Source organism: Phoenix dactylifera, chromosome 1 (genome assembly GCF_009389715.1).
Source record: "Phoenix dactylifera cultivar Barhee BC4 chromosome 1, palm_55x_up_171113_PBpolish2nd_filt_p, whole genome shotgun sequence".
Classification (NCBI taxonomy): domain Eukaryota; kingdom Viridiplantae; phylum Streptophyta; class Magnoliopsida; order Arecales; family Arecaceae; genus Phoenix; species Phoenix dactylifera.
Genome location: NC_052392.1, coordinates 31,655,366 through 31,677,500, shown reverse-complemented (window position 1 = coordinate 31,677,500; position 22,135 = coordinate 31,655,366). Strand labels below are relative to the sequence as shown.

The following is a 22,135-nucleotide window of genomic DNA, read 5'->3' as shown; positions in this document are numbered from 1 at the left end:
AATTTAGTAATCTCTGGTTGAATGTGTAAATACATATATAAAAATCTAGACGTCCGAGTCTCGAGGGTTTTGGATTGGTGCCAACACACACGCTGAGCTGGGATCTTGCCGGATACTTGCAAGATAAGGACAGTCTTCATACACGCCTCACTTCAATTATGGTTTTAATTTTTTTATTCTTAACTAAATTAATTGCTACTTTGCTAGTAATTGCATGTAATTTTCAGATTGTATTTGTTATTTCATATTTGTGCTGAAAGTTGTAATTGTATACTTTGATTAACCAATTTTCTATTGTAATAAATTGCTAAAACTTTTTCCTAACTTTCTTTTATACACCAAGTTAATAAAAAAAAAGGTTCAATCAATTTTAAAGACCCTGTGAATCTTTTTGCAAATCAGCCTTCAAAACCAAAATCCACAAAAACTTACTACTCTAAAATTTGTGCAAAAAAATTAAATTCAGTTTTTCTAAACACAAAATTCTTAAAATATGCAGCTTTGAAATTTTTACATAAACGAAAACAAAATCCCTATTCCTGCTGATTTGAAAATAGTGCAGAAGTTTCTAAAACAGTTCTCCAAACTAAAACCAATTATTTCAGCTGCTCAAGAAACCATGCGAAAATCAAAATTTACTAGTTTAGGTATTCAAATTATTTCTTTATTTGAAAATCTAGACTAAAATATTTTTATTATATTCTATATATTTTTAATACTCTATTTAAAATGCCAAAAATACACTTTATTCTGTTTTAATTATTATCGGTGCTCTATTTCAACATTTACACGTCAAGCGTATTGAAGCACTTGGTAGCTATTGCATATTTGTAAATGTATTCATTATTGTTATTACCTTTTCATTGTTTGCTTTTTTAATTAATATGTTTACTATATTTAAATTTTGAATTTTGAATTTTAAAATCTAGTGCACTACCATTGGAAGCTATTAATTAAGTACTTAAATAAATTAGGATTAAACCCCACAAATCTTGCATGTGCATAATCCACTAATCAACACATATATCGTAAAGTGGCTTCTTTTGAGAAACATAGTTCGATCAATCTCAGAACATTCAGTGACTCATTTGTGAAAAGACGGTAAAGCCAAGTGAGATACTAGCCGACCACTCATGGGTTGATCTCAAGCCATTGAACAATATAATCCAATACCTTTATCATTGCCAAATTTTCAAAGAACCTCTACCACTAGTTCCTAAGAAATAACTTCCTCCATTTTTCAATTAAAAACTCTTTCATTGTCACCATAGGATTCTTAGCACGCTATTTGATTCCCTCTATGATGATCATCTTCCCACAAAGATTGCTAAGAAACTGCGAGATGCCATAGAGGATGAGTATAGAATGGATGATGCTGGTCTAAGTCAATTTACCATATCCCAACTCCAGAAGTATGGTCGATTCTAAGCCCGTTAGTGTCCAGGTTCATGAATTCCAAGATCTCCTCCGAAAGCCAAATTATTCGAATGCAAATCTTCCGATAATTATTAGATTCAAGCCTTTACTAACTCTTTTTCTTTATCTTCATTGAACAACTTCTGATAGCTAAGTCATAGGTAAAGGGACTTAGCCCTTGTGAAATTTATTAACCTTATTAGGATTGAAGAAGAATACCGACTTAAGCTCAAGCACAATAAAAGTATGGACCCAAGATTAACCTAACCAAACTCTATCCTAGACCCTCAAATCAAGGCTAATTCAAACCCCAAGGGAAGAACTTCAAAAAGAACTTCCAAAACTGTTCAAACTAGAATCCTTTCTCCAAACTTCTCAAAACCAAAATTGATCAAACCAATTTTGACCAAGTTAGAAGCCAAAGAATCAAAAAGGAGCCTTTCTACTTTCTGTACAGAAGAACTGACCATGTCACAATGAATTCCTACCACAAGAAGACTGGAACATTGAAGAAAGTGCCAACATACCTAACCTCAAGTTAATATGATTGAAGATGGTGCTAAACCTTCTTTGAGATTGGACGCCACTCCATTAGTAAACTTCAACTATTCATTTTGTGATGGGCAGCTTGATTCCAGAGCCAGCATTCATGTTTATTGCAATCTCCACTTTTTATGAATCATATAGATGTGTAATGCTTGGGAACAACTCAGTAGCATAAGTGCTAGGAAAAGAATTAGATTTAGATACGATTTCAAAAAAAAATCCGATCCTTCGCCAAGTGTTTTATATACCCAATATTAGGAGAAACATGATCAATAGATCTCTTCTAATATCTAGAGGCTACAAAATTATTTATACCCCTCAGACATAGGGCTGAGATAAAGAGAAGAATTTATATATATAAAAAAAAGAAAAGAAGAACCAAATAAACTCCATTTGTCTATAATTTTTCTGAGTTTATCATACTTCTAGGATTTCCAAACTGGTCTCAAAGGTGGCAAGTGAAAAGCATCTTCCATCTTTGCAATATATGATTATCCCTCAAAAATATGGTTATCGCAGTAGTCCGCTTCTCTTGGCCAACCCAATGGCTAGAATATATAGAATAAGACAAACACCTATGGTGCCAAAAGTTGTCTCCCAGAACTGGGCATAGGTTGGAACATCATAGAGCTTGATGTGAATATTCTGACCAAATATACCCACAACCACAACACCTGCAGTGACTACAACTGTTCCGATGCTGAGCATGACTCCCACCTCTAGCAATTGATTCTGTTTTTCATCTTGCATGATCTTGACACAATCCTCGGTAATGTCTACATAATCCCTCAACTGTGTGCAAATAAAACGCAAATTGGAGTCAGCATCGAAAAGAAAGATACAAAATAATTGCCAGTACTAATGTTAATTTTATAGTGGAGAATGCAGTTCATATATAAAGCTATACGAAATTTCTCATATGACAGCAATCTAGAGCAATGATGGTGGACATATTTGTTCTGGTCTACATGAAGAACCAACTTCAGCATTATGTCAAACTCTATGAATCTGTGGAGTCATCTAAGTTTGAAAGTTAGTCTAATTTCCATTATTAATAACAATTCTTCCAGTTTTTATTAAAAAAAATCTTCCAATTAATCATTATCTTCAAAATAAGACTTTTTTTTAAGACAAAATATATTATGAACTAGCATATTAGAAGAATGGAGGTAGGCACTTCACATAGCCATGCGAAGTGCACACGTAAGTGTGTGCATTAAACCTACATTGAATGTAGGAGGATGTCCAAAGGTCTCATCTCATTATATATTGGGATAAATATCATTTTGCATATATACTTTTACAACTGTAGCTCATTATATATTTGACCTCCAAAATCACTATTTGCGCATAGACCCCTCAAATCATCCTATTTTTGAATGGATATGCTCCAATTAAATTTTTGGCCGATAGTGTTTATCAGTAACCTTTTTAAGTATAAAACATGTTCATTGCCTCGTAACAATAATATCCTTAAAAATTTATATTGTAATATAGCTCCTTTCATTACAAAGGAATGTTAATTTTTTTTAACAATATTAAGTAACAAGATAATAGTACCAAATGATACTCAAAATGGTTGTTTATTAATATTGTCAGCCAAAATGCCAACGAGAGGAAATTTCATGCAAAAATAGAATAAGTTAAGAGTCTATATGCAAATAGTAATTTTTGGAGGGTAAATATACAAAAAGCTATATTGGAAGGGTATATAGGCAAAAAAACCTAGCATAAATAAAGCGAGAAATATTGGTTTCATAACAATTCTAAAACCCCTACTTTTTCAGTGATATATTGGCATTTGTAATGATATTTCAAAACTTACAAAAGTTCATGTGTTTCCCTATGATCACTACTAGCAATTTTAGCAAATTACCTTCCATATTTGCTCTTAAAGCTCATAACAATTATATCAAACATTTATAAGAAAAAAAAGGATATCAAAGGAAAGCACTACATACACGAGATAATTTGTTTAGAGTGCCATCCATCTGCTCAAAGTAAGTTTCTAGAAGCATCTCCAACTCCTGAACGTTAGGCTTAAGAGTAGGTAAGTTTCCATGGCTACTCTCTATCTGATCTTTAAAATCTTCATGCCTGAAATAAGAGATACTTTGATGCAAAAAACTTATTTGACATGATCAAAGGCATATATTGAGACGTTCCAAAACAAAAGAACCATAGTAAAAAGTTAGAGGAATCTTTGTAGAAAATTGCAAAGAACCATAGTAAAAAGTTAGAGGAATCTTTGTAAAAAATTGTTAGAATCTGGAATTAATAATTCTAATAAAAACTTTCTTTTAAAGAGAGAGGAGGGCTAGAAGCGCACCATTTATTGAACCCAAAGGAAAAAAATATATCCAATAGGTCCTCTCAATGAATCAAAGATTACATAAAGCACGTTATAACTTAGTCAAACCAGAAAGACGGCTAACAACCTTCACAATATTTAGAGTTCTTACTACAATACATACCCTAGCCTTTGATTATCGTCGAACATTCATACAAGAAAACACTCTAAGTTAACAATCTACTTAAGAAGACGATACCACTCCTTTCTCTCTTTATACACTAGTATATCTACAAAAAAAAGAAAAATGCTTCGCCTTCTAGAGATCTTCAGCCTACCTTTAATAGCAGTCCAAAAAGGCTCTACATACTAGCAGTTGACAAAAAAATTGATGAGTGGTCTACAGGATAATTACATAAAGTGCAACCCCTACCATTACTCATCCTTTCTTGGCCATTAACTCCTCAGTTCAATAAAATCACAAAGAGTAGACTGCATGTTCAGAAAAAATAGTTGTTTGCCAATAGTTGAAATTACTTGTTTGAATGATCTACTGTAGCAAACAAGGTTTACTCACCTTGAATTAGGTGGCAAGAGAAGAAAATCTTTACGTGTTTTTCCTATCTTAACATACTTTCTACATCGCCTTTTATGTTTCCATTTTTCCATTTATTTATTTCTCATTTGCAATTTTTCTATAAAGTATATGACAAAGAATTAGATTAAGTGGGAATAGACCGTATCAAGCATTATTAAAGTTAATATTTCATTTTTTTTGTAATTTGGAGTTTAATAAATTATGTATACTTTTTTCTTCCTTATTTTTATATTTTTATTATATTAATTAATAATTAATTTTCTTATCTTTTTTATATCTTCTCTTATTTTGCCTACTTAAAGTAGAAAATACTTCTAGTATTTTGTTATTTCTTTGTTGACTTTTATGAAAAGATCTGGTAGAAGAAAAAAAAGAGAACTTTATTTTTCCTTTTTCATTTCATTATTCCTAAAATAATTTTCTATAAATCTTAAATTTGTTATAAGTTTTCATAAAATTAAAGGGGTAATTGGAGAACTTTTGAACAATGGTTTAATTCAAGGGGTTTTTTTCTTTTAACTACTATTAATTTAAGTATATATATATATATATTAAAACATTTGTAAATGATAAGTTTTGATGTGAGTATGATGTTGCGATGATATAAAGAAAGAAAATAATGCCTAGAGCATTTCTTTTTAATATTTCCTATTCTCCCATTTGTGTGATCTTAATTTTATTTATTATTAATGACTTTATTCACAGATTCTCACACAAAAGTAAAAATAAGTTGCTAATTAGCCTAAGTCATGGTATTCTTCTTTTTGTAGCTTTTTCTTTTTGTGGTCATGGATTGCACATGTACATTTCTTAGTAACATTTTTTTTAAAAAAAATAAAAAGTTACAACTTGACAAATAAGAAAAACAAAAACCATCATTATCTTCTGGTGAAGTCAAACAATTGAAAATCAAAGGAAACAAATCAATCATGCTACCATTCTACTTCAGATTTCTCTAAATTATTAGAAAGTAACAGATCATGCACTTTTATCACATCACAAAGGATAATGAATAGACCTTGTTCACATACACACATATATGTACATAGGTACATACATACATACATATATAAAATTAGATTTCATTCAAAGAAACAATTTGGACCATTTTTAGTAAACAAATGACTTGTTCCCAATGGTACCATTTGGGATGAGTTTATGTCATAATAAAGTCAAGTGAATAGTTACATTCAGGTTTGTATTGACAGTACCAAGGATTTCGGTCCAGCTAGGGACATATCCATGATTATTACTAAATGTTTTGGTCTACCCAAACTTTATTGTCTTGTCTTCATATTGTATCATCCCAGGAGTAAATGGAGAGGGGCCAAATACCAAGATTTAATCTCTTAGATAAGACCATAGAAGAACTCTTGAATAAGAAGATTTATGGCTTTAGTTATTTAAAAAACAGCTTTAATAACCACTCGTAATACCTATAAACCACTAAGAAAAAGCATAGTAAGATTCTCCTTTTCTTTAACTGCTTTAATTCTTTGAAGACAATAATAAAGCTTACCTGTCCTCCTCCAGTTGAAATGCATCATTATCAACCTTAACTCTTGAGGAAGATTCACCGTTATGTTGATGAGCAAGCTTCTTTGTTAAGTACATCTCGGCCATATCATTGTCATCATCTAGTAAATGTTCTAGTTCATCCCTCACCTATTAACATATATGATGTTAGCATTTAAAAATGCCAACAAGGAGAAAACATACGTAAAATTCTAATTAAGAAACAGAAAAGAAAATACAAGGAAGCCTACATTGATGCCCATTTACGAAATTGGGCATGAAATAACTACTAAATGTAACCAACTTTTTGTGCTTAATTAGAAAGAAACTACTCAAGTACGAACAAGTATAACTCTTTTTTTTTGAGAAAGAGAGAGAAAGGGAGCGAGACCAATCACACCCCCCTCCACTTTCAAACAAATATAATTCATTAAATGGTAAAAATATATTCATGAACTGTTACAACAAACTTGCTATACTGTTAGTGTTGCAAATCATTTCATAGCTTTAACTTCTTACCGTTTGCACATGCCATGATACTGCGACCAAGCGACTCTTGATAGATCTAACATGTTCAAGGTTAAGGGTGCTGATTTTTGAAGTCATTTCATCTAAAGCTGGATATGCCTCTTGCTCCAAGGTCAATGCCTGATATGAATAAATTAAGATGAGAAGATATATAGAGCTTTATTGAAGAAGTACTTGACAATGCTTATGAGTATTTCAAGATATAAGAACAAATTAAAAATCCTGTGAAGCTAAAAATAGTAGAGAAACATAAAATAATCACAAAGAAATAAATGCTAAAGTTAGTTAATCAACATAAAATAATCACGAAGAAATAAAATTCATAATAGCCATAAAATGAATGCTGTCAAACACAAATGGCAAATGCATAAGCATATCCTGCTTACCCATGTTTTTATTGATTGGAGGATTTGGATGATGTTGAACAAGTACTTACCAATTTATATAGTTTTATTGAGTCTTCTGAATAATTTACAGAAGGAAATTAGATATCAAAGCATCAACTTTTTCCTGACAACATTAAGAAATGTAGCCACTAGCTGTTGGGCATAAAACCAAAAGTTAATTATAGCTTGAAGAAATTATGTTCACCATTTGCTGTATTTAGGTATGAGGCTTATATTATAACATATATTGAGTTTTGAACAATATAGAGTTAGTTTTAGCTATTAGATAATGCAATTGTGGGGGTTAAGAAATGTCACCAAAGATTTAATTATGAAAATCTTGCTGATTAAATCATATTTGTCTATAGTTTACACATATATAAAAATTGAAAACACGTAGATGATGACTTTTACAAGATTCTAATAATATTTAAATCTTCTTGGCTTAAAAATTCCTTATCTTTTATTTAGAAGAAAACAAAAATCGCATCCAATAAGAAATTAAATGAGAATTTGCATGTTAATCTTTTGTGAATCATAGAGATAGAGAGAGAGAGAGTATTATAGATTACCACAGTAAATTATTTGATAGGTTTTGATGAAAAAGGTGAACCTAATGGTACATAAAAGATTATTAAGAATACACAAAAAGAAGTACTACAAGAACTGAAAGCACGTATGATATGAAAAGTGGATTGCAGTCATTTTGAGCCTCTAACAAATTGCAACTTTAATCATATTTTTTGTAGTTTTGTCATAGAATTGACTGTTGATATTCAAGCAAAGGTGGGAGATGAATATAAGTTTGAATGTTACCTCAAATTATTACTTTGGAATCTAAGGATTCAGATGATAGAATTTGTTTCCAATTTAAGAGTTTTATTTCCTATTTCTGTCCGATTTTTTGTTTTTTTAGGGTGAATTTCTCAAGATTTTTGGAATCTGCCAAGTCTGGTTAGTCCATATTTGGAGTCAAATTATTCAAGATCTAAACCAAATCCAAGCATCACATCTGCAATAAGAGACCTTCAACTACTTCAATCCATATCTATTTACATGCAAGGCAAGTGGACAACATTATTGATTTCATGAAATTAGAATTTAGGGAAACCATGAGAGCCCAAGCTCATAAATTGTGGGCAGGATTGTTAAGAATGTTAGAGGCAAATGTTTGGTAAAAACAAAAAAGATAAGGTGAAGAATAGGAAGAATAGCACTGCTACTGAAAGCATAGTATTGAAGAACAATGATATAAGCATGTACAACGTGTAGAAAAAGGGGTTCAATTTGTTAAAAGAGAAGAGAAGGAGGTAATGAACATGCATGCATGCGCACATAAGCGCACATGGATGCACCATGTGTGCACACAAAGAAGAGTAGCATTTTGAAAATAATTTGGAGAAAATAAATCACAAAATAGTTGGGATTGGAGTTTGATAATTTAATTTGTTGTTGTTGACACATTATAATGTTTTTTTTTTTTTGAGAAAAACAGATATACTGTAATGGGTAGAGAAAATACATGACAACCTAGAGATAATGTCTTAGTAAAATTTACATTGTAACTACTCACCAAAGAGGAGAAAAAATTTTATATTGCAATCAAGAGCCACTACGCCGCACCAATTAAAGTAGGCAACCATACAAGTTGTGAGAGTTTCAAGCACATCAAAGCAGAATTGCAAATACAATTTGATCCTATCTCAAGAAAGAAAAAAGGTGAAATGCATACCTCGGCTTCAAGGCGCCTGTAACTGGATTCAAGGCAGATTTCAAGCACTCTGAACTCGAAGGGTAACAATATCTGGTTCCTGGACTCTGCAACCTTCAGATATAACAGCATTTTATAATCACTTCATGGTTGCAAAATAATTGCTGCAACAAATTTCTAATCTTGGGTAAACAAGAGAGTATCAGTCTAAACTATTTGTGGGCTTTCCCTAGCTTTTTATGAGGAAAAAAAGAAAGAAGATAGAGTTTGAATCAAAATTCTTTAAAGCTTGATGAAGGGAAGAAATTTGTTATAAAAAAAGAAAAAAAGTTTTCCGTCCCTCCTCCAGATTCCAATCAATATTATGGAGAGAAAAAAATTCCAAAAAGCTTATTTTGATGCAAACATAAAAGATAACATAGGAAAGATCATAACTTTGAAACCATAACATTTAATCTTTTGCACTTATCTAAATTGTTACTAGGATTTAATGATTAGAAATCCAGAAGAAATAACTGGAAATGCAGGCATCGTATCATCTGTCTCGACCAAATGAATCCAAAATCACAACAAGATCCAATTTTCAAAGTAGATTACAAAAAACAGATCCAAAAGAAGAAAGAAGAACACCATCACCACCAGATGAGGAGCGCCGGAAGGACTGGAGAGCCGGGACTGGAGATCGTGGACAAAAGGGGCGACCGTGGGGGCGTTGAAGTTGGGGATGAGCACCTCGGTGGCCGTGATGATGGCCTTGATGTGCTCCAGATTGAGAACAATAGCCCTCTCCCTCCCCAGAATCGTCGACGGGTAGGACAGCAGGGGGTCCAAGAGCCTCAGATCCCGCGCCGGAATACCCGTTCGCCGCATGATCGAGTGCTTCCCCAACTCGTCGAAGCGCTCCTTCCCGGAGTCCGATACCACCAGCCACGGCTGGCTTGGCGTGCCCTTCCGCCTGCCGGCTGAACGCTGCGGCGTGGCGGCCGCCAGCGGGTTGTGGGGGCTTTCCTCCGGCGCGTCTTCCGGGGACCTCATCGCCGATTAGGGTTCTAGGGTTTGAGGGCGTCTGCCAGGGGAGTTCCTTCTCTTATAGTGTCTTCTCTGAAACCGGATCAGCATCGGAGTCGGAGAGGCGCGGAGGAGCGAAACTTCGGAGGCCGTTTTGGCGGGTGGGGTATGGGGGTAAATCTTTTAAAACGAAACCTGGATCCTCCGTGGTGAGGACACTGGCTTTTTAAGGATTGGCTCGTCCGGTGGGGGCCGCAGGGGCTTCGCGCTGTACGGAAGCCTACACCTGCGGTCAATTTTTTTTTTTAAATGAAGAAGGGGAAGGCTGCCCCTATATATATATATATATATATAAGAAAAATATAAAAAAGTAATAAAGTATTTTTTAAAAATAGTGTAAAGTAGACTAACTAAATTATTCAACAAATTGAATAATCTTATAAGTAATTTGAAAGACTTTGTATCTTCAATGTGCAACTATATAAGTTCTGTATCCTGATATGAGCCAGACTTTTTCTAAAAGATAGATTATTATTTTTCAATGTATAGCTCCAATGTTGCGAGGTTATTCCTAAATTTGAGATAAGAATCAAGCAGCTTCTCTGAACACATCCAGCTGAACCTATTGTCATAAATTAAGCCCAATTTTTTGCTCGGCCTAAAATTTACGCCCTTCTATTCCCCACCTTTTCAAATGTATAGCGCAGCTGCAACATATGTTCCCCGAATAGCCTATAAGGGATATGCTAAATTTAGCATATATCACAGCCTTTTTTTTTTTTTTTTGATAAAACATATATCACAGCCTCAACAAAACAGCATGAAAACAAATTCAAATATTCAAACTTTCAACAACGAAAAACTAAATCAATGAACAGCAGAATAAAACACAATCATTAATTTGAAGTCTCACAACAAGCCCAGTAATTACATCCGTTAATTATACTACTTAAATGTTCAGATACAACACAAAGTAAAAATTTATGAACCTATATAATCCTTCATCATTTTTCTGGAAGAAACTGTAATTGAACCATCAATCATCGGACAAAGAGCTTATTTTTTTAATTGGCCATCCTGTTGGTGTTTCCAACACGGTCTCAAAGTTACAAGTGAAAAGCACCTTCTGTCTGAGCTATATGCTCCCTCAAAAACTGTGATATTATTGCAGTAGTCCACTTTTCTTGCCCCATCCAATAGCAAAGACATATAGAACAATACAGCCACCTATGGTGCCAAAGGTGGTCTCCCAGAATTTGATGGAGGGAGCGGGAGCATTAAAGAGATCAATTTGGATATTCATACCAAATAAACCGACTACTACAACGCCAGCAGTGAGTACCATGGTTGCAGTGCTCAGCATGACTCCCATCTGTAGCAGTTGATTCTGTTTCTCATCCAGCATGATGTTGATATAATCTTCAGTGTCATCGACATACTCCCTCAACTTTGGGCACATAAAAGACACATGATTAGATGGTGATTAGTGAAACATACTAGCATTGCTTAAGGCCATCAGCCTGTAACTAAATCTGCAGACCTAAGCCCGTTCTAGGTTCATATAACTATGGATTTGGTGTGGATGTAGAGGCAGACCCAAGAAGCATCTCAGATCCAGGATTGGGTCTAGCAAAAGTTTAACTAGGATGCAAACCAACCCATCCATATAATTAATTAGGGTGTAGACTATCTTTTATGTACTGAAAATGACCCAGATCTGGACCCAACAGTTTACTGGGTCTATAATGTATAATTTTACACTTGCAACCTTCATATTTCACATAAAATTGATTAATTATGCTTTGAAACCACATCACTTATAAATTGTTTTGAGGGCCTGAAGGGACTATAGCTTGCCGAATAGTGAGGCATTCTTGGAAGTGGATCCAGACCTGCTCTGAACCCGAAGTAGACCTAATGACCGTAATGTTGGGTACATGTTTTAACATATCCAGATCTGAATTGTTGAAATCAGTGTCCCTTATAGAACCGCTCATACCCAGACCCAGATCTGGCATGACTCTTGAATGAGCATGGTTTGGGTTAAAATTAGAACTGAGCTCCCTAGCAGGTCCATGTCTGAGACCAGGTTGGAGGCACATGAATCCAACCTGAATAAACAGCACCCAGGCATTACCAACTTTAGAAAGGACTAAGGAGAAATGTGATTTTTATCACATTTTGAAAAGTTCCTACAGAAAAGCATGTCAGAGCAGTGGTAGTGTTCAGAGTTGTTTTATTCTATATTGATAATGGACAAACTTCAGTACTAGGTTCTATGTACTTCTCTGAGAAGGATACAAAAACTGAAGGTAGTCTTCTTGGCTGACAATCTGCATTATCTTTTGTTTGCACCATAATTCTTTCAAATAATCATTACTTGAGAATGAGAAAGAGTTCAAAAAAACATAATAATGGATTAGAAACCACCATTTGTATATGCATGAGCTTGTGCATGCATACACAGGACATAGCCCCTCGCGGACAACATCTTAACCTACCTCTAGCTAACCTGATTCACTAGCAAAGCCACAGTTGAAGAATGATGAAGCCATGCCCAAACACAGACCAGGAAATAACATAGCTAGGACTTGGAATATCATCTAAATGGTGATATCGTTTTGCTGATCACAGTCATTGGAGAATATTTCTAGGACCATTAGCTGTTCACGAGTGATAGATTCCCATAAACAGTGTCTTTAGAAGACACCAAAATTTCAGGTGTTATCCTATGATCAAATACTATCAATAGTTTTTGCACAATTTACCTTCCGCATTTCCTATCTCATGAAGCCTGATGGTGATTATATCAAACTTTTAATGATATATGAAAATATAGCAAGATACTTAAATATCATAAAAAGGGGAAGTACTACATACATGGGATAGTTTGTTCAAAGTGCCATCAATCTGCACAAAGTAAGCCTCTAGAAGCATCTCCAATTCCTCAATGTTGGGTTTAAAACAGCCTAAACTTCCATGGCTATACTCTGTCTCGTCTTTGAAATCTTCATCCCTGAGTGCATATATTATTTGATGCGAGGAGCTTAAGAACAATGATCAAAAGGCATATAATGAAGAATTTCACTGAAATAAAACTACAGTAAATTCTAGGAAGAATCTTCATAAGGATGTGCTTGGATTCATAACCAACAATTTCAACACAGATCAGTAGGGAGAAATTTTAGTAGTCAAGCAAGTTATTTTTTTTTTAAAAAAAAATAAATTACCAGTTGCACTGAACTAATGCAGCACAGAACATTGAAGAACGAAAGATAGATGAAGAATCAAAGTTGCGAGCCTTTTGGACAAGCAACCAATAGTAATATATACATATATGTGACAAGCAAAGAGTCAAGTTGTCCTTGCATCCCTTCCTATTTGCTTCAAACTTCAAAATTACATCTAAGAAGTGCAAAGCTGTGAACCTGGAACAGCAAAACCAATATTGATGACTACGAACCCTAGAAGAAAATAACTGAGTTACTCTTGTACATTTTATTTAACGTAGACAGGCACAGCCACACTGGTGGTCACACCAGACAAGATTGATCTAGCAATTGAAAAACGCTATTGCAATTCCAATCCAGGTCATGGTGCACCAGCATATTCAAAGCCATGAGATACATCAAACCCTTGCCCGCTGAGTTTAGGTTGAGTAGATACTCAATAAATGAATAAAGCCAGGTCTACATTTTTTTGTGGCTTGTAAGGATTTGTTATGATGATGGGAGTCTTCCTGCTTAAAATTGTGCTCCATATCTGACCCTATTTTGATGCGAAAGGGCTTGGATATGATGACAGTGATGAGTTTTCAAATTTGTACAGGGTTGGTTCATGCCAATTTTGTAAGAATTTGCCCACATTGTATTAGATATGATCAGAAATACTACTTTACTTACAAGCCAGTTAGAGTTTTGTCATTTTTGTGTGAGTGGTTAGTACTAAATACCCTCCTTTGTTTAAAGGTCACAGGGTCAAACATCATTGAGATCTTGAATTTATAAAGTTATCATAAGTGTGACACTAAGTCAGCACTTTGACATGACAAACATGGCATGGAGGCTCCCGAAGTTAAACTTTTAATCATGACTCTAAACTTTTGGCTGGGAATTGTATCCAGCCAGTAAATATAACCACACATACAAACACACACACACACGTATATATAATGCCTTATGTATAATAACGCAAAATGATGAGCAAATGGAATCTCATATTGAACAAATGGAATGACAGCCAACATTTAACTTGGGGGGGGGGGGGGGGGGGTGCGTGTCTAAATTGATAAGGCCATTCCATCTATAATTGAAGTTATTAAATTAGAAATGCATGCTGCACAATGAAGTGGTTAAATTAGTTTCCTATTGAGCTACTATTTACATAGCAAATCCATATGAACATCTGAAATCTATAATTTGATCCATATATGGCTGGAACTAACCCAATTATATAACAGCACAACATATAATCATCATTAAAAAATTCAGTTGTTCCTGCTTGTTTCAAGACCACTCACATCAAGAAAAAAAGAATTTGGACATGGACATATATGCTAAATGATAAGATTTTTTTAATATATATGATAGCCACTAAAAAGGATAAACCACCAGACAGATCATGAGCAACAGGTTAACAGGAAACCACAACTTTAAAAGGTAAGAAAAAGCCAATCATCTGTCATCGCTAGGTATCATCTCAATGTGGATCTGATTCTCATTCCAAGCTTTCTGGTAAGAAAATGTAGTTTATTCACAGGCCGCGACAGTCCTACTCCGAAACAGTTTAGGCAATAAATAATTACCTCATCTTTATATCATTGGGATGTGAGTTCTTGTCCTGAGCCCAAACAACTGTTGAAGAAGGCTCAACAAATCTATCAGATCAAGGGGAAAAATCCTCCATAAACAGAAAGAACTGGATAGAGGAGGAGGTTGGCTTTGAAATGGAGCCTAATTCCTAGGGCATAACACTGGGGCCGATTTTAGTAAAGAAACACTCCATAAGATCCCTAAGGATCTGGAAAAGGAGGGTGAAAATAGCACCTACTCTCATTCCTTCCACAAAGCTAAAAGAGGGGATTGGGAAACCATATTATTTCAGCCGCAGCAGTCAGGAGAGGTAAAGTCAAAGGCAATAAAGATAGAGTTACCCAAGACTAACTTACTATCCTTTGCATGAGACTGGGTTCTTAGCAAAGTGTCGCTCAGCTCAACTGGGTCTCGCAATCAAATCACTGGAACTACATCCCCCTGAATAGGACTTGAATTGGATTTGCTGAGACAGGAAGGGATGCTCACTCTCCACTATGGATTCTGCTGCCAATAGGCCGCCTTCGATCTGCTAGCTCTACCTTTTGCAAACGAAGATGACGGACAGATGGATGAATGGAGAACTACACTAAAGAAAGTAGCCAGGCCAGCCTTTGCTAAAGGAAACAGGAGAGAAGATGCTGGTCATGAATGGGGCTCACCAGCAACAAAGAAAGGTGAGCCAAGGACTGATTGGACGACAATCAACCAGTTGTCTCTCTGTCTTTCTTATGTTCCTCTCTCACCAGGTCTTGAATTCTCTCTCTGCTGCTTGTTGTGGGAAAGAGGTCTGAAGGCACAAATAAGGGTCTGTTTTGTATTGCTTGCATTTTTGAAGGGTAAATGTTCTTTGAAGATAAGCAATTCTTCACTTGTTTGATGTTTAGTAAAAGATAATCTGGACATATGTTTTAAAATCTATCTGGTCTCAATAGGGTTGAACCTGATTTTGGTAGATCTGAATCCAAATTTATTAAGATTTCAATTTGAACTAAGAACTTCAAGATGACCACAAAATCCTATAATTAGGTTTGCTTGGGTCCACAATGAGTTGATTAAATTTAAATTTATCAAATTCATGTGCGCTTCCAATATGTCTACCATTAAGTGAGAAAATTCATCATTTCTTTGTGGAAACTATGCAAGTGTTCCATATAAGCATAAGCCACAAACTAGTTCTTCTAGCTTGTTCTAGCATCAGATTTTTTGGCTTTGGCTTCAGGAATAATCATTTTGTATCAATCATTACCGAACACAACATTTTTTCTTAAGAAGTGACCTTTTCTCAAAACTTTATAAGTTGTAGAAGTGCTTTTCTTAAGCAACACAGGACATACCCAAGCCTGTTTCTTAAGCAACATAGGCTGTAAATGCCATCTCATGACTTCCTGTCAACTATTGTTACATTCATATCAACGAATGATATATAACTTACTTCGGTTCAAAAGAACAGTCTGCACTCTTTTGTTCCAAAAGTACCATGTGAGACATGCTAATGACTTAAATAGTCCAACTCACTTATAATTTTATGATTATCATCAATGCACTCTTTTTTTTCATAAGAAGTTAAAAAAAAAACTTTATAAGATGTAGAAATGCTTTTTTTAAGGGAACACAAGACACACTGCAAGATTGTTCCTACGATTATACATTGTAAATGCCATGTCATGACATGCGGATAACAATTATCACATGCATATCGGCAATTGATACGGAACTAATTTCTGTTCAAAAGAACAGATCATACTCTTTTATTCCAAATGTACCATGCGGAACATAATAATGACTTCAATAGTCCAACTAAGTTGTATGATTATCATCATTGAAAAATGTATCAAATTATGACAGCCTTGATTAAAAACCCTTTTGATGATAATACTTATAAAGCTTTATAGAATGTATGACTGCAATACTCTTCTTTCATGCCATTTCCAATTTACTATAAACAAAACAATACAGTTACCTATGCTCCTCCACTTCAAATGAATCATGGTCTATATCAACTCTTGATGAAGATTCACCAATTCGTTGTTGAGCAAGCTTCTCTGATAAATACATCTCAGCCATATCCATGTCATCATCTAGTAATTGTTCAAGTTCATCCCTCACCTGTTAAACATATAATAACAACTTCTTTCTTAAAAAATGATATATAAAAAGTCATAAGAGAAGGAAACTGAAATAATTATAATTTAGCAGCCAGGAAAAAAAAGAGAACACAGCGAAGTAGCAGTGTTACTCAGACACTTCAAAATCTTTTCTTTTGATGTGTCTGGACAGCTGGAGACCTACACACTTCATGACACTCTTTCACTTCAAATCAGCAGATTATAATGTCATCATGGTTGGACGACAACTTTTGACCTTTATAAATTGAAGTTTTCAAGTCTAACAAAATATTTAGCAAAGGATTTATGAATGCTATCAAATTACATGGCAGTTGGTCCAATAAGTTATTCATCATATACCTACAGTAGCACATATTCTAGCATTCCAATATAATATAGACGTGTCCTGGTGTCCAACATTTTGAAAGATCATGTGTCCGACTCTTCTGGAGAGTTGACATTCATATCATGTCTAGGTAACATTGCAAACTAGACACTGGTGCTTCACCAAGCCAATTACAGCATTAAAGATAATGGGCTCCCTTAAGCCCAAAAATGTTGAGCTCAAATAGAGAAAAACCATCACCAATTTAGACAAGCATAACTTGATATCTGGTCAGGTTAAATCATTAACTGTTCTAAAATGTTGCTATATTGCAGATGTTGCATTTAACTCTATAAGATCTTGACTTCTTACCTTCTGCACACGCCCTGAAATTGTAACCAAACGACTCTTGATTTGTCTAACACGCTCAAGGTTAAGTGTACTGATTTTTGAGGTCAACTCATCCAAAGCAGGATATGCCTCTTGCTCTAGAGTCGATGTCTGAAATAGAAGAATCAGTAGTTCAACAAATAGATATGGAGAGAACTGTATCGAAATAGTGCTTGGCAGTTGCATATAGATATCATAATATTAAAAAGATAAAGTTAAAAAGTATACGGAGAATGAATGGTTAAGAAACATATATGAGATAGATAAAAAATTAATAGTCTGCATAAATGAGATAGATATAACAATTTAAGTGCATCAAAACTGCAGTATTATTCTAGTAAAATAAATCGATAGATGCTTAAGCTTCTTCTGAATGTGGTTCAATATCAACTGGTAGCAAGTGCATGATACAGTAGAACAATAAAATGTTTCAAGGCTCCCATTAAATATATGAATAAAACAGGGATAGAAAAACTTGCTGATAATACATATGGAAGAGAAGTAACATGTGCTAAAAGCAGGTATGGCAAGAATAGTAGGTTCCAACCACAGTGTGAGCCACTACAAAGTCAATCTCAAGCATATACGTATGTATCTTGGCATAAAATTGATTGTTGATGCTACTCAAGCAAAGGCAAAATTACATTATTTTTAGAATATATGAGGAAGATTACAGCTTACCGTTAATTTAATAATATGAATGAAAGATTTAGAGAAATAAGGTTATTAAACTTTGCAGAAGAAAAAGGAACATTGGAAATGCAAACGCATTGAAAAGTGGACACAGAAAAAAATGGAAAGATATTTCTACAGCATTAAGGGATCAGGACATGCCTTTGAAATACAAATGAAAATTCTTTAAGGCAAATAAGGCCTGAAATATTGTGCAGTTCAGAATTTTAGTCACTATTCATGTTCCAAGCATAGGAGCAACATGAATGTCATGGTGCATGTTCAGTGAAAACACACAAAGATGGATGAAAAACGAGCGCATCAGCATCAGCGTGAAGCCTCATCAATTTAAAAAATATGTCAACAAATCTACTATCATTTTGTACTCTAAGGATAAGGGTTCGGATATATTAAAACAGTTTCAAAGGTGGAGGAGATTTGTACTTGTTCCTTCTTTTTAGCAGAATGGTGGAAATCCACCACAACATTTTATTGACATATGAAATAAATTAGGGGCTAAAGCCAAGAAAGGAGAGATCGGAAAATAGAAGGACAAATAAAAGAAGAAGAGAAGAGAAGAAAGGGCGAAGGTGGGGAGCCCAAAACCAAGCAATCAAATAGTCTAAAATAGGCCAACCAACAAAACTGAACCCAAAGGAAAGCATACAAATGATCCCCACCCAAGCCTGCTACAAAAACAACTCAAGCACAGCTAAAAATACACCCCCTAAGCCCAAACAACAACTAGCCCAACCTAACAGGCTCGCTACATTCAAATTTCAAAATATAAAGCTCTTGACACCCAACCCCAAACACCCGACGCATGTGAACACAATGTTGGCCGGTTTGAACTAGTTGAACTAGGCAACATGCTGAATTGTGTCATGACGTATGCCGCACAACCATTACCTCCCCAGCTCCAATGCGTTGATGTCATTGCCAATCGTCGTGCCTTCCCTTTGCCTAAACTGGCACAACAGCCACATCTCTAGCACCGGGCAGCTCCATCGCTGCTCGATGCTCTTCCGTAGTATCTTCCTTGCAAGTGCCTCCAACACCAACTTCCACAAAGGGCCAAGGAGCCCAAAGGAGGAAAACCTATGGTCTGTATTTATTAAAAAGGTTTTTCTTCCTTCCCCTAAGCAAAAATGTGGCAAGCCACCCCACATTTCATTGATAAATGAAATAAGACAAAAACAGAAAAGAAGAAAAGAAGAAGAAGAGAAAAGAAAAGAAAAGAAAAATAAACAAGAAAAGAAAATGCAGGAAAAGTTACGACTAACAAATATTATATGACCCCAGTTAAGGATGAGTTGCGTGAGGATTCACTTAACTGATCCAAAATATTTGGCAGTAGGTTTGATAATTTAAGTCAGTCTACCTGATATCTTAAAATAAACAGAAACAAGGTAAAATGACATAGGGATAATGTGCCAGACAAAACTATAGTGCAACTAATATCCAACATGACAAACATTTTAGAGGGGTAACAGCTACAAGATGACAAGTCCAAATGTTCCAAAAAAAATATATTATCATGCACTAGTCTAGTGCAATCAAACAGCAACATAAATCAGAAAGAATTCCTTGGATTACGAGGCAATTCACATACCTCAGATTCAAGGCACCTGCAAGCAGACTCAAGGCAGACTTCAAGTGCCCTGAACTCGAAAGGTAGCACCTTAGTTCCACCATGTTTGCATGCATCCATTGGGTTTGTAGGGCTGCCTTCTGGAGTTTCACCAGCTGACATATTATTCTGTTTAGTTATTCCCATTGATGCATCTTTAGCCATAGCCTCTCCATCCACATCACTGGACTCTGCAGCCTTTATATTGAACATTAATAAATAAGTGTCAATTTTGTTGGTCCAACTTTCACTGAAGTGAGAAGATTACTGTAACAGGTTTTGAATTATTATGTCCAATGCAGTAAGCAAGGTGTAACTTCATCTGAATAGTCAGAAACCATTAACCAAAATAATTTACAGGCTTAGTTAACATACAAACAGTCATTGCATGTAAATAGGTTCTTTACGCTTGCATCAAAATCTTAGGACAAGCAATTCATGAAGAACGCATATTTGAACTTCCATCTCCGAGATTTGAACCAAACAAGCTTATCTGATATAGAAATATCAAATAAGATAGAAAGATCGTATAGTGTTTGATCATTCATACATAATCAAACTGCTACTGCCATATCAAATAACAAATGTATAACATCCAATTTTTAAGAAAATGAATATTTGAACAAGCGTACTTCTCAAATTAGACAGCAATTTCGTGCAATATCTTCGATTCCTCCGATAAATTACCAAATAATTTAAAAAGGTAGCCCATTTGTTTCCCAGAACGGAGTAAAAACACCAGAAAAAATCGGAAGAAGAACTTGATCATATTTTCTCAGTCGTCCACCAACAAGTAGAACATAATTTTGATAGGTTTTAAGAAAGGGAGCTATCATCTTATAACCAGCAGACAATCATGATCTTTTTCTTTAATTTTCCTAGGTGATACCTGCTGGGGAGCGCCGTAGGAACTGGAGACCCGGGATTGGAGATCCTGGACGAAGGGGGCGACCATGGGATCCTTGGAATTGGGGATGAGCACCTCGGTGGCGGTGATGATGGCTTTGATGTGCTCCAAATTGATCACGATAGCCCTCTCTCTCCCCAGGATCGTCGACGGGTAGGAGAGCAGGGGATCCAGGACCCTCAGATCCCGCGCCGGGAGCCCCGTCCGCCGCATGATCGAGTGCTTCCCGACCTCTTCGAGATACGCTCCGCAGTCCGAGACCACCAGCCACGCCCGGCTCGCGGTGCCCTTGCGTCTCCCGGCCGCCTGTTGCGCCGGGGGCGGCGTGGCGCCGGCCGCCGGAGGTCGGTGGTGGAGCTCGTCCTCGGGCGCTGCCTTCGGCGACCTCATCGTTGCTCTCGTGGTCTTCGTGAGGAATCCTCTGCGAAGCGGAACGTGTGGCGGGGCGGCGATTATTGGAAAATTTATACCCTGCACCACGCGCACCACGTCAGCAGTGCACAACAGGAACAAAACGAATTAGATTCGCGGGGCAGCGATCCGAACCGCGCGCCTTGATGATGGGCCCACATAAACCAAGAAGCGTGATTGGTTGCTTTAACGCCACGTGGTGCATGGTGCAGGGTATCATTTCTCTATTAAACGGTGAGGAGGCACGTGGATGATTCTATTTTTGGACAGCGTGGATGCCTTTTAGGGTGGCATGATAACGGTGGCTACGAGATGGGAACTGATAATGGTTGGACTGGGTTTGATAAGATGCCTCCATGGGCAAAAAAAAAAGACACATAATAAATGCTTCCTCCAGAAGAGGGTGGCCCCGGTGACGGAGTATTGACGAACTGGGATTCCGAAAAAATGTGATAGTAGGAAATTTTTAAATTTTTGATCTTAAAATATTTAATTTGAAAATAAAATTTTATTTTTTTCTCAAATAAATTTATATTTTTTAAATTTTAACCCTTAATGGCATTAAATATAAGTATTTTTGCATTTATAGATATTCTATTTTTGCAAGTTCAACTTGAGCTTCAAAGGTAATAGATTCGTGATCGCGTGCATATATGCTCGGTTGGTCGGCTGTATAGTGCATATGCACGTAGTAGGGCATAATATGTGCGGCATATTTTACCATACATCTTTTATAACTTAAATTTGAATTTTAAAATAAAACTTTAAGCATTACATATGAAGTCTAATTCTTTATTAAACTTCGAACTCATAATGTAAACATTACACTAACTTTCATTTCGAATTAAAATTTGAGAGCACCAGAGCTAGCACTGATGGGCCA

The 22,135-nt window shown here is 35.6% G+C and overlaps 2 protein-coding genes across 3 annotated transcripts; both read right to left on the bottom strand.

Annotated features, from left to right (window-relative positions):
• Positions 1-2,168: 2,168 nt before the first annotated feature.
• Positions 2,169-10,281, bottom strand: LOC103704388 (magnesium transporter MRS2-F-like). Of its 2 annotated transcripts, none has more exons than XM_039132005.1 (6): positions 9,630-10,281; positions 9,012-9,104; positions 6,885-7,013; positions 6,370-6,515; positions 3,924-4,074; positions 2,169-2,754 (listed from the first exon to the last, which is right to left on the bottom strand). In XM_039132005.1, the coding sequence occupies exons 1-6, from the start codon at positions 10,023-10,025 to the stop codon at positions 2,473-2,475; spliced, it is 1,197 nt and encodes a 398-aa protein (XP_038987933.1). In that variant the 5' UTR covers positions 10,026-10,281; the 3' UTR covers positions 2,169-2,472. The 2 variants fall into 2 exon arrangements, with proteins under 2 accessions (XP_038987933.1, XP_026659369.1); XM_026803568.2 differs by having other exon boundaries at positions 3,924-4,059.
• A 588-nt stretch (positions 10,282-10,869) lies between these two features.
• LOC120112475 (magnesium transporter MRS2-F-like) lies at positions 10,870-21,284 on the bottom strand. Its single transcript, XM_039131998.1, has 6 exons — positions 20,824-21,284; positions 19,917-20,132; positions 17,615-17,743; positions 16,773-16,918; positions 12,879-13,014; positions 10,870-11,445 (listed from the first exon to the last, which is right to left on the bottom strand). The coding sequence occupies exons 1-6, from the start codon at positions 21,229-21,231 to the stop codon at positions 11,161-11,163; spliced, it is 1,320 nt and encodes a 439-aa protein (XP_038987926.1). The 5' UTR covers positions 21,232-21,284; the 3' UTR covers positions 10,870-11,160.
• Between the last annotated feature and the right edge of the window lie 851 nt (positions 21,285-22,135).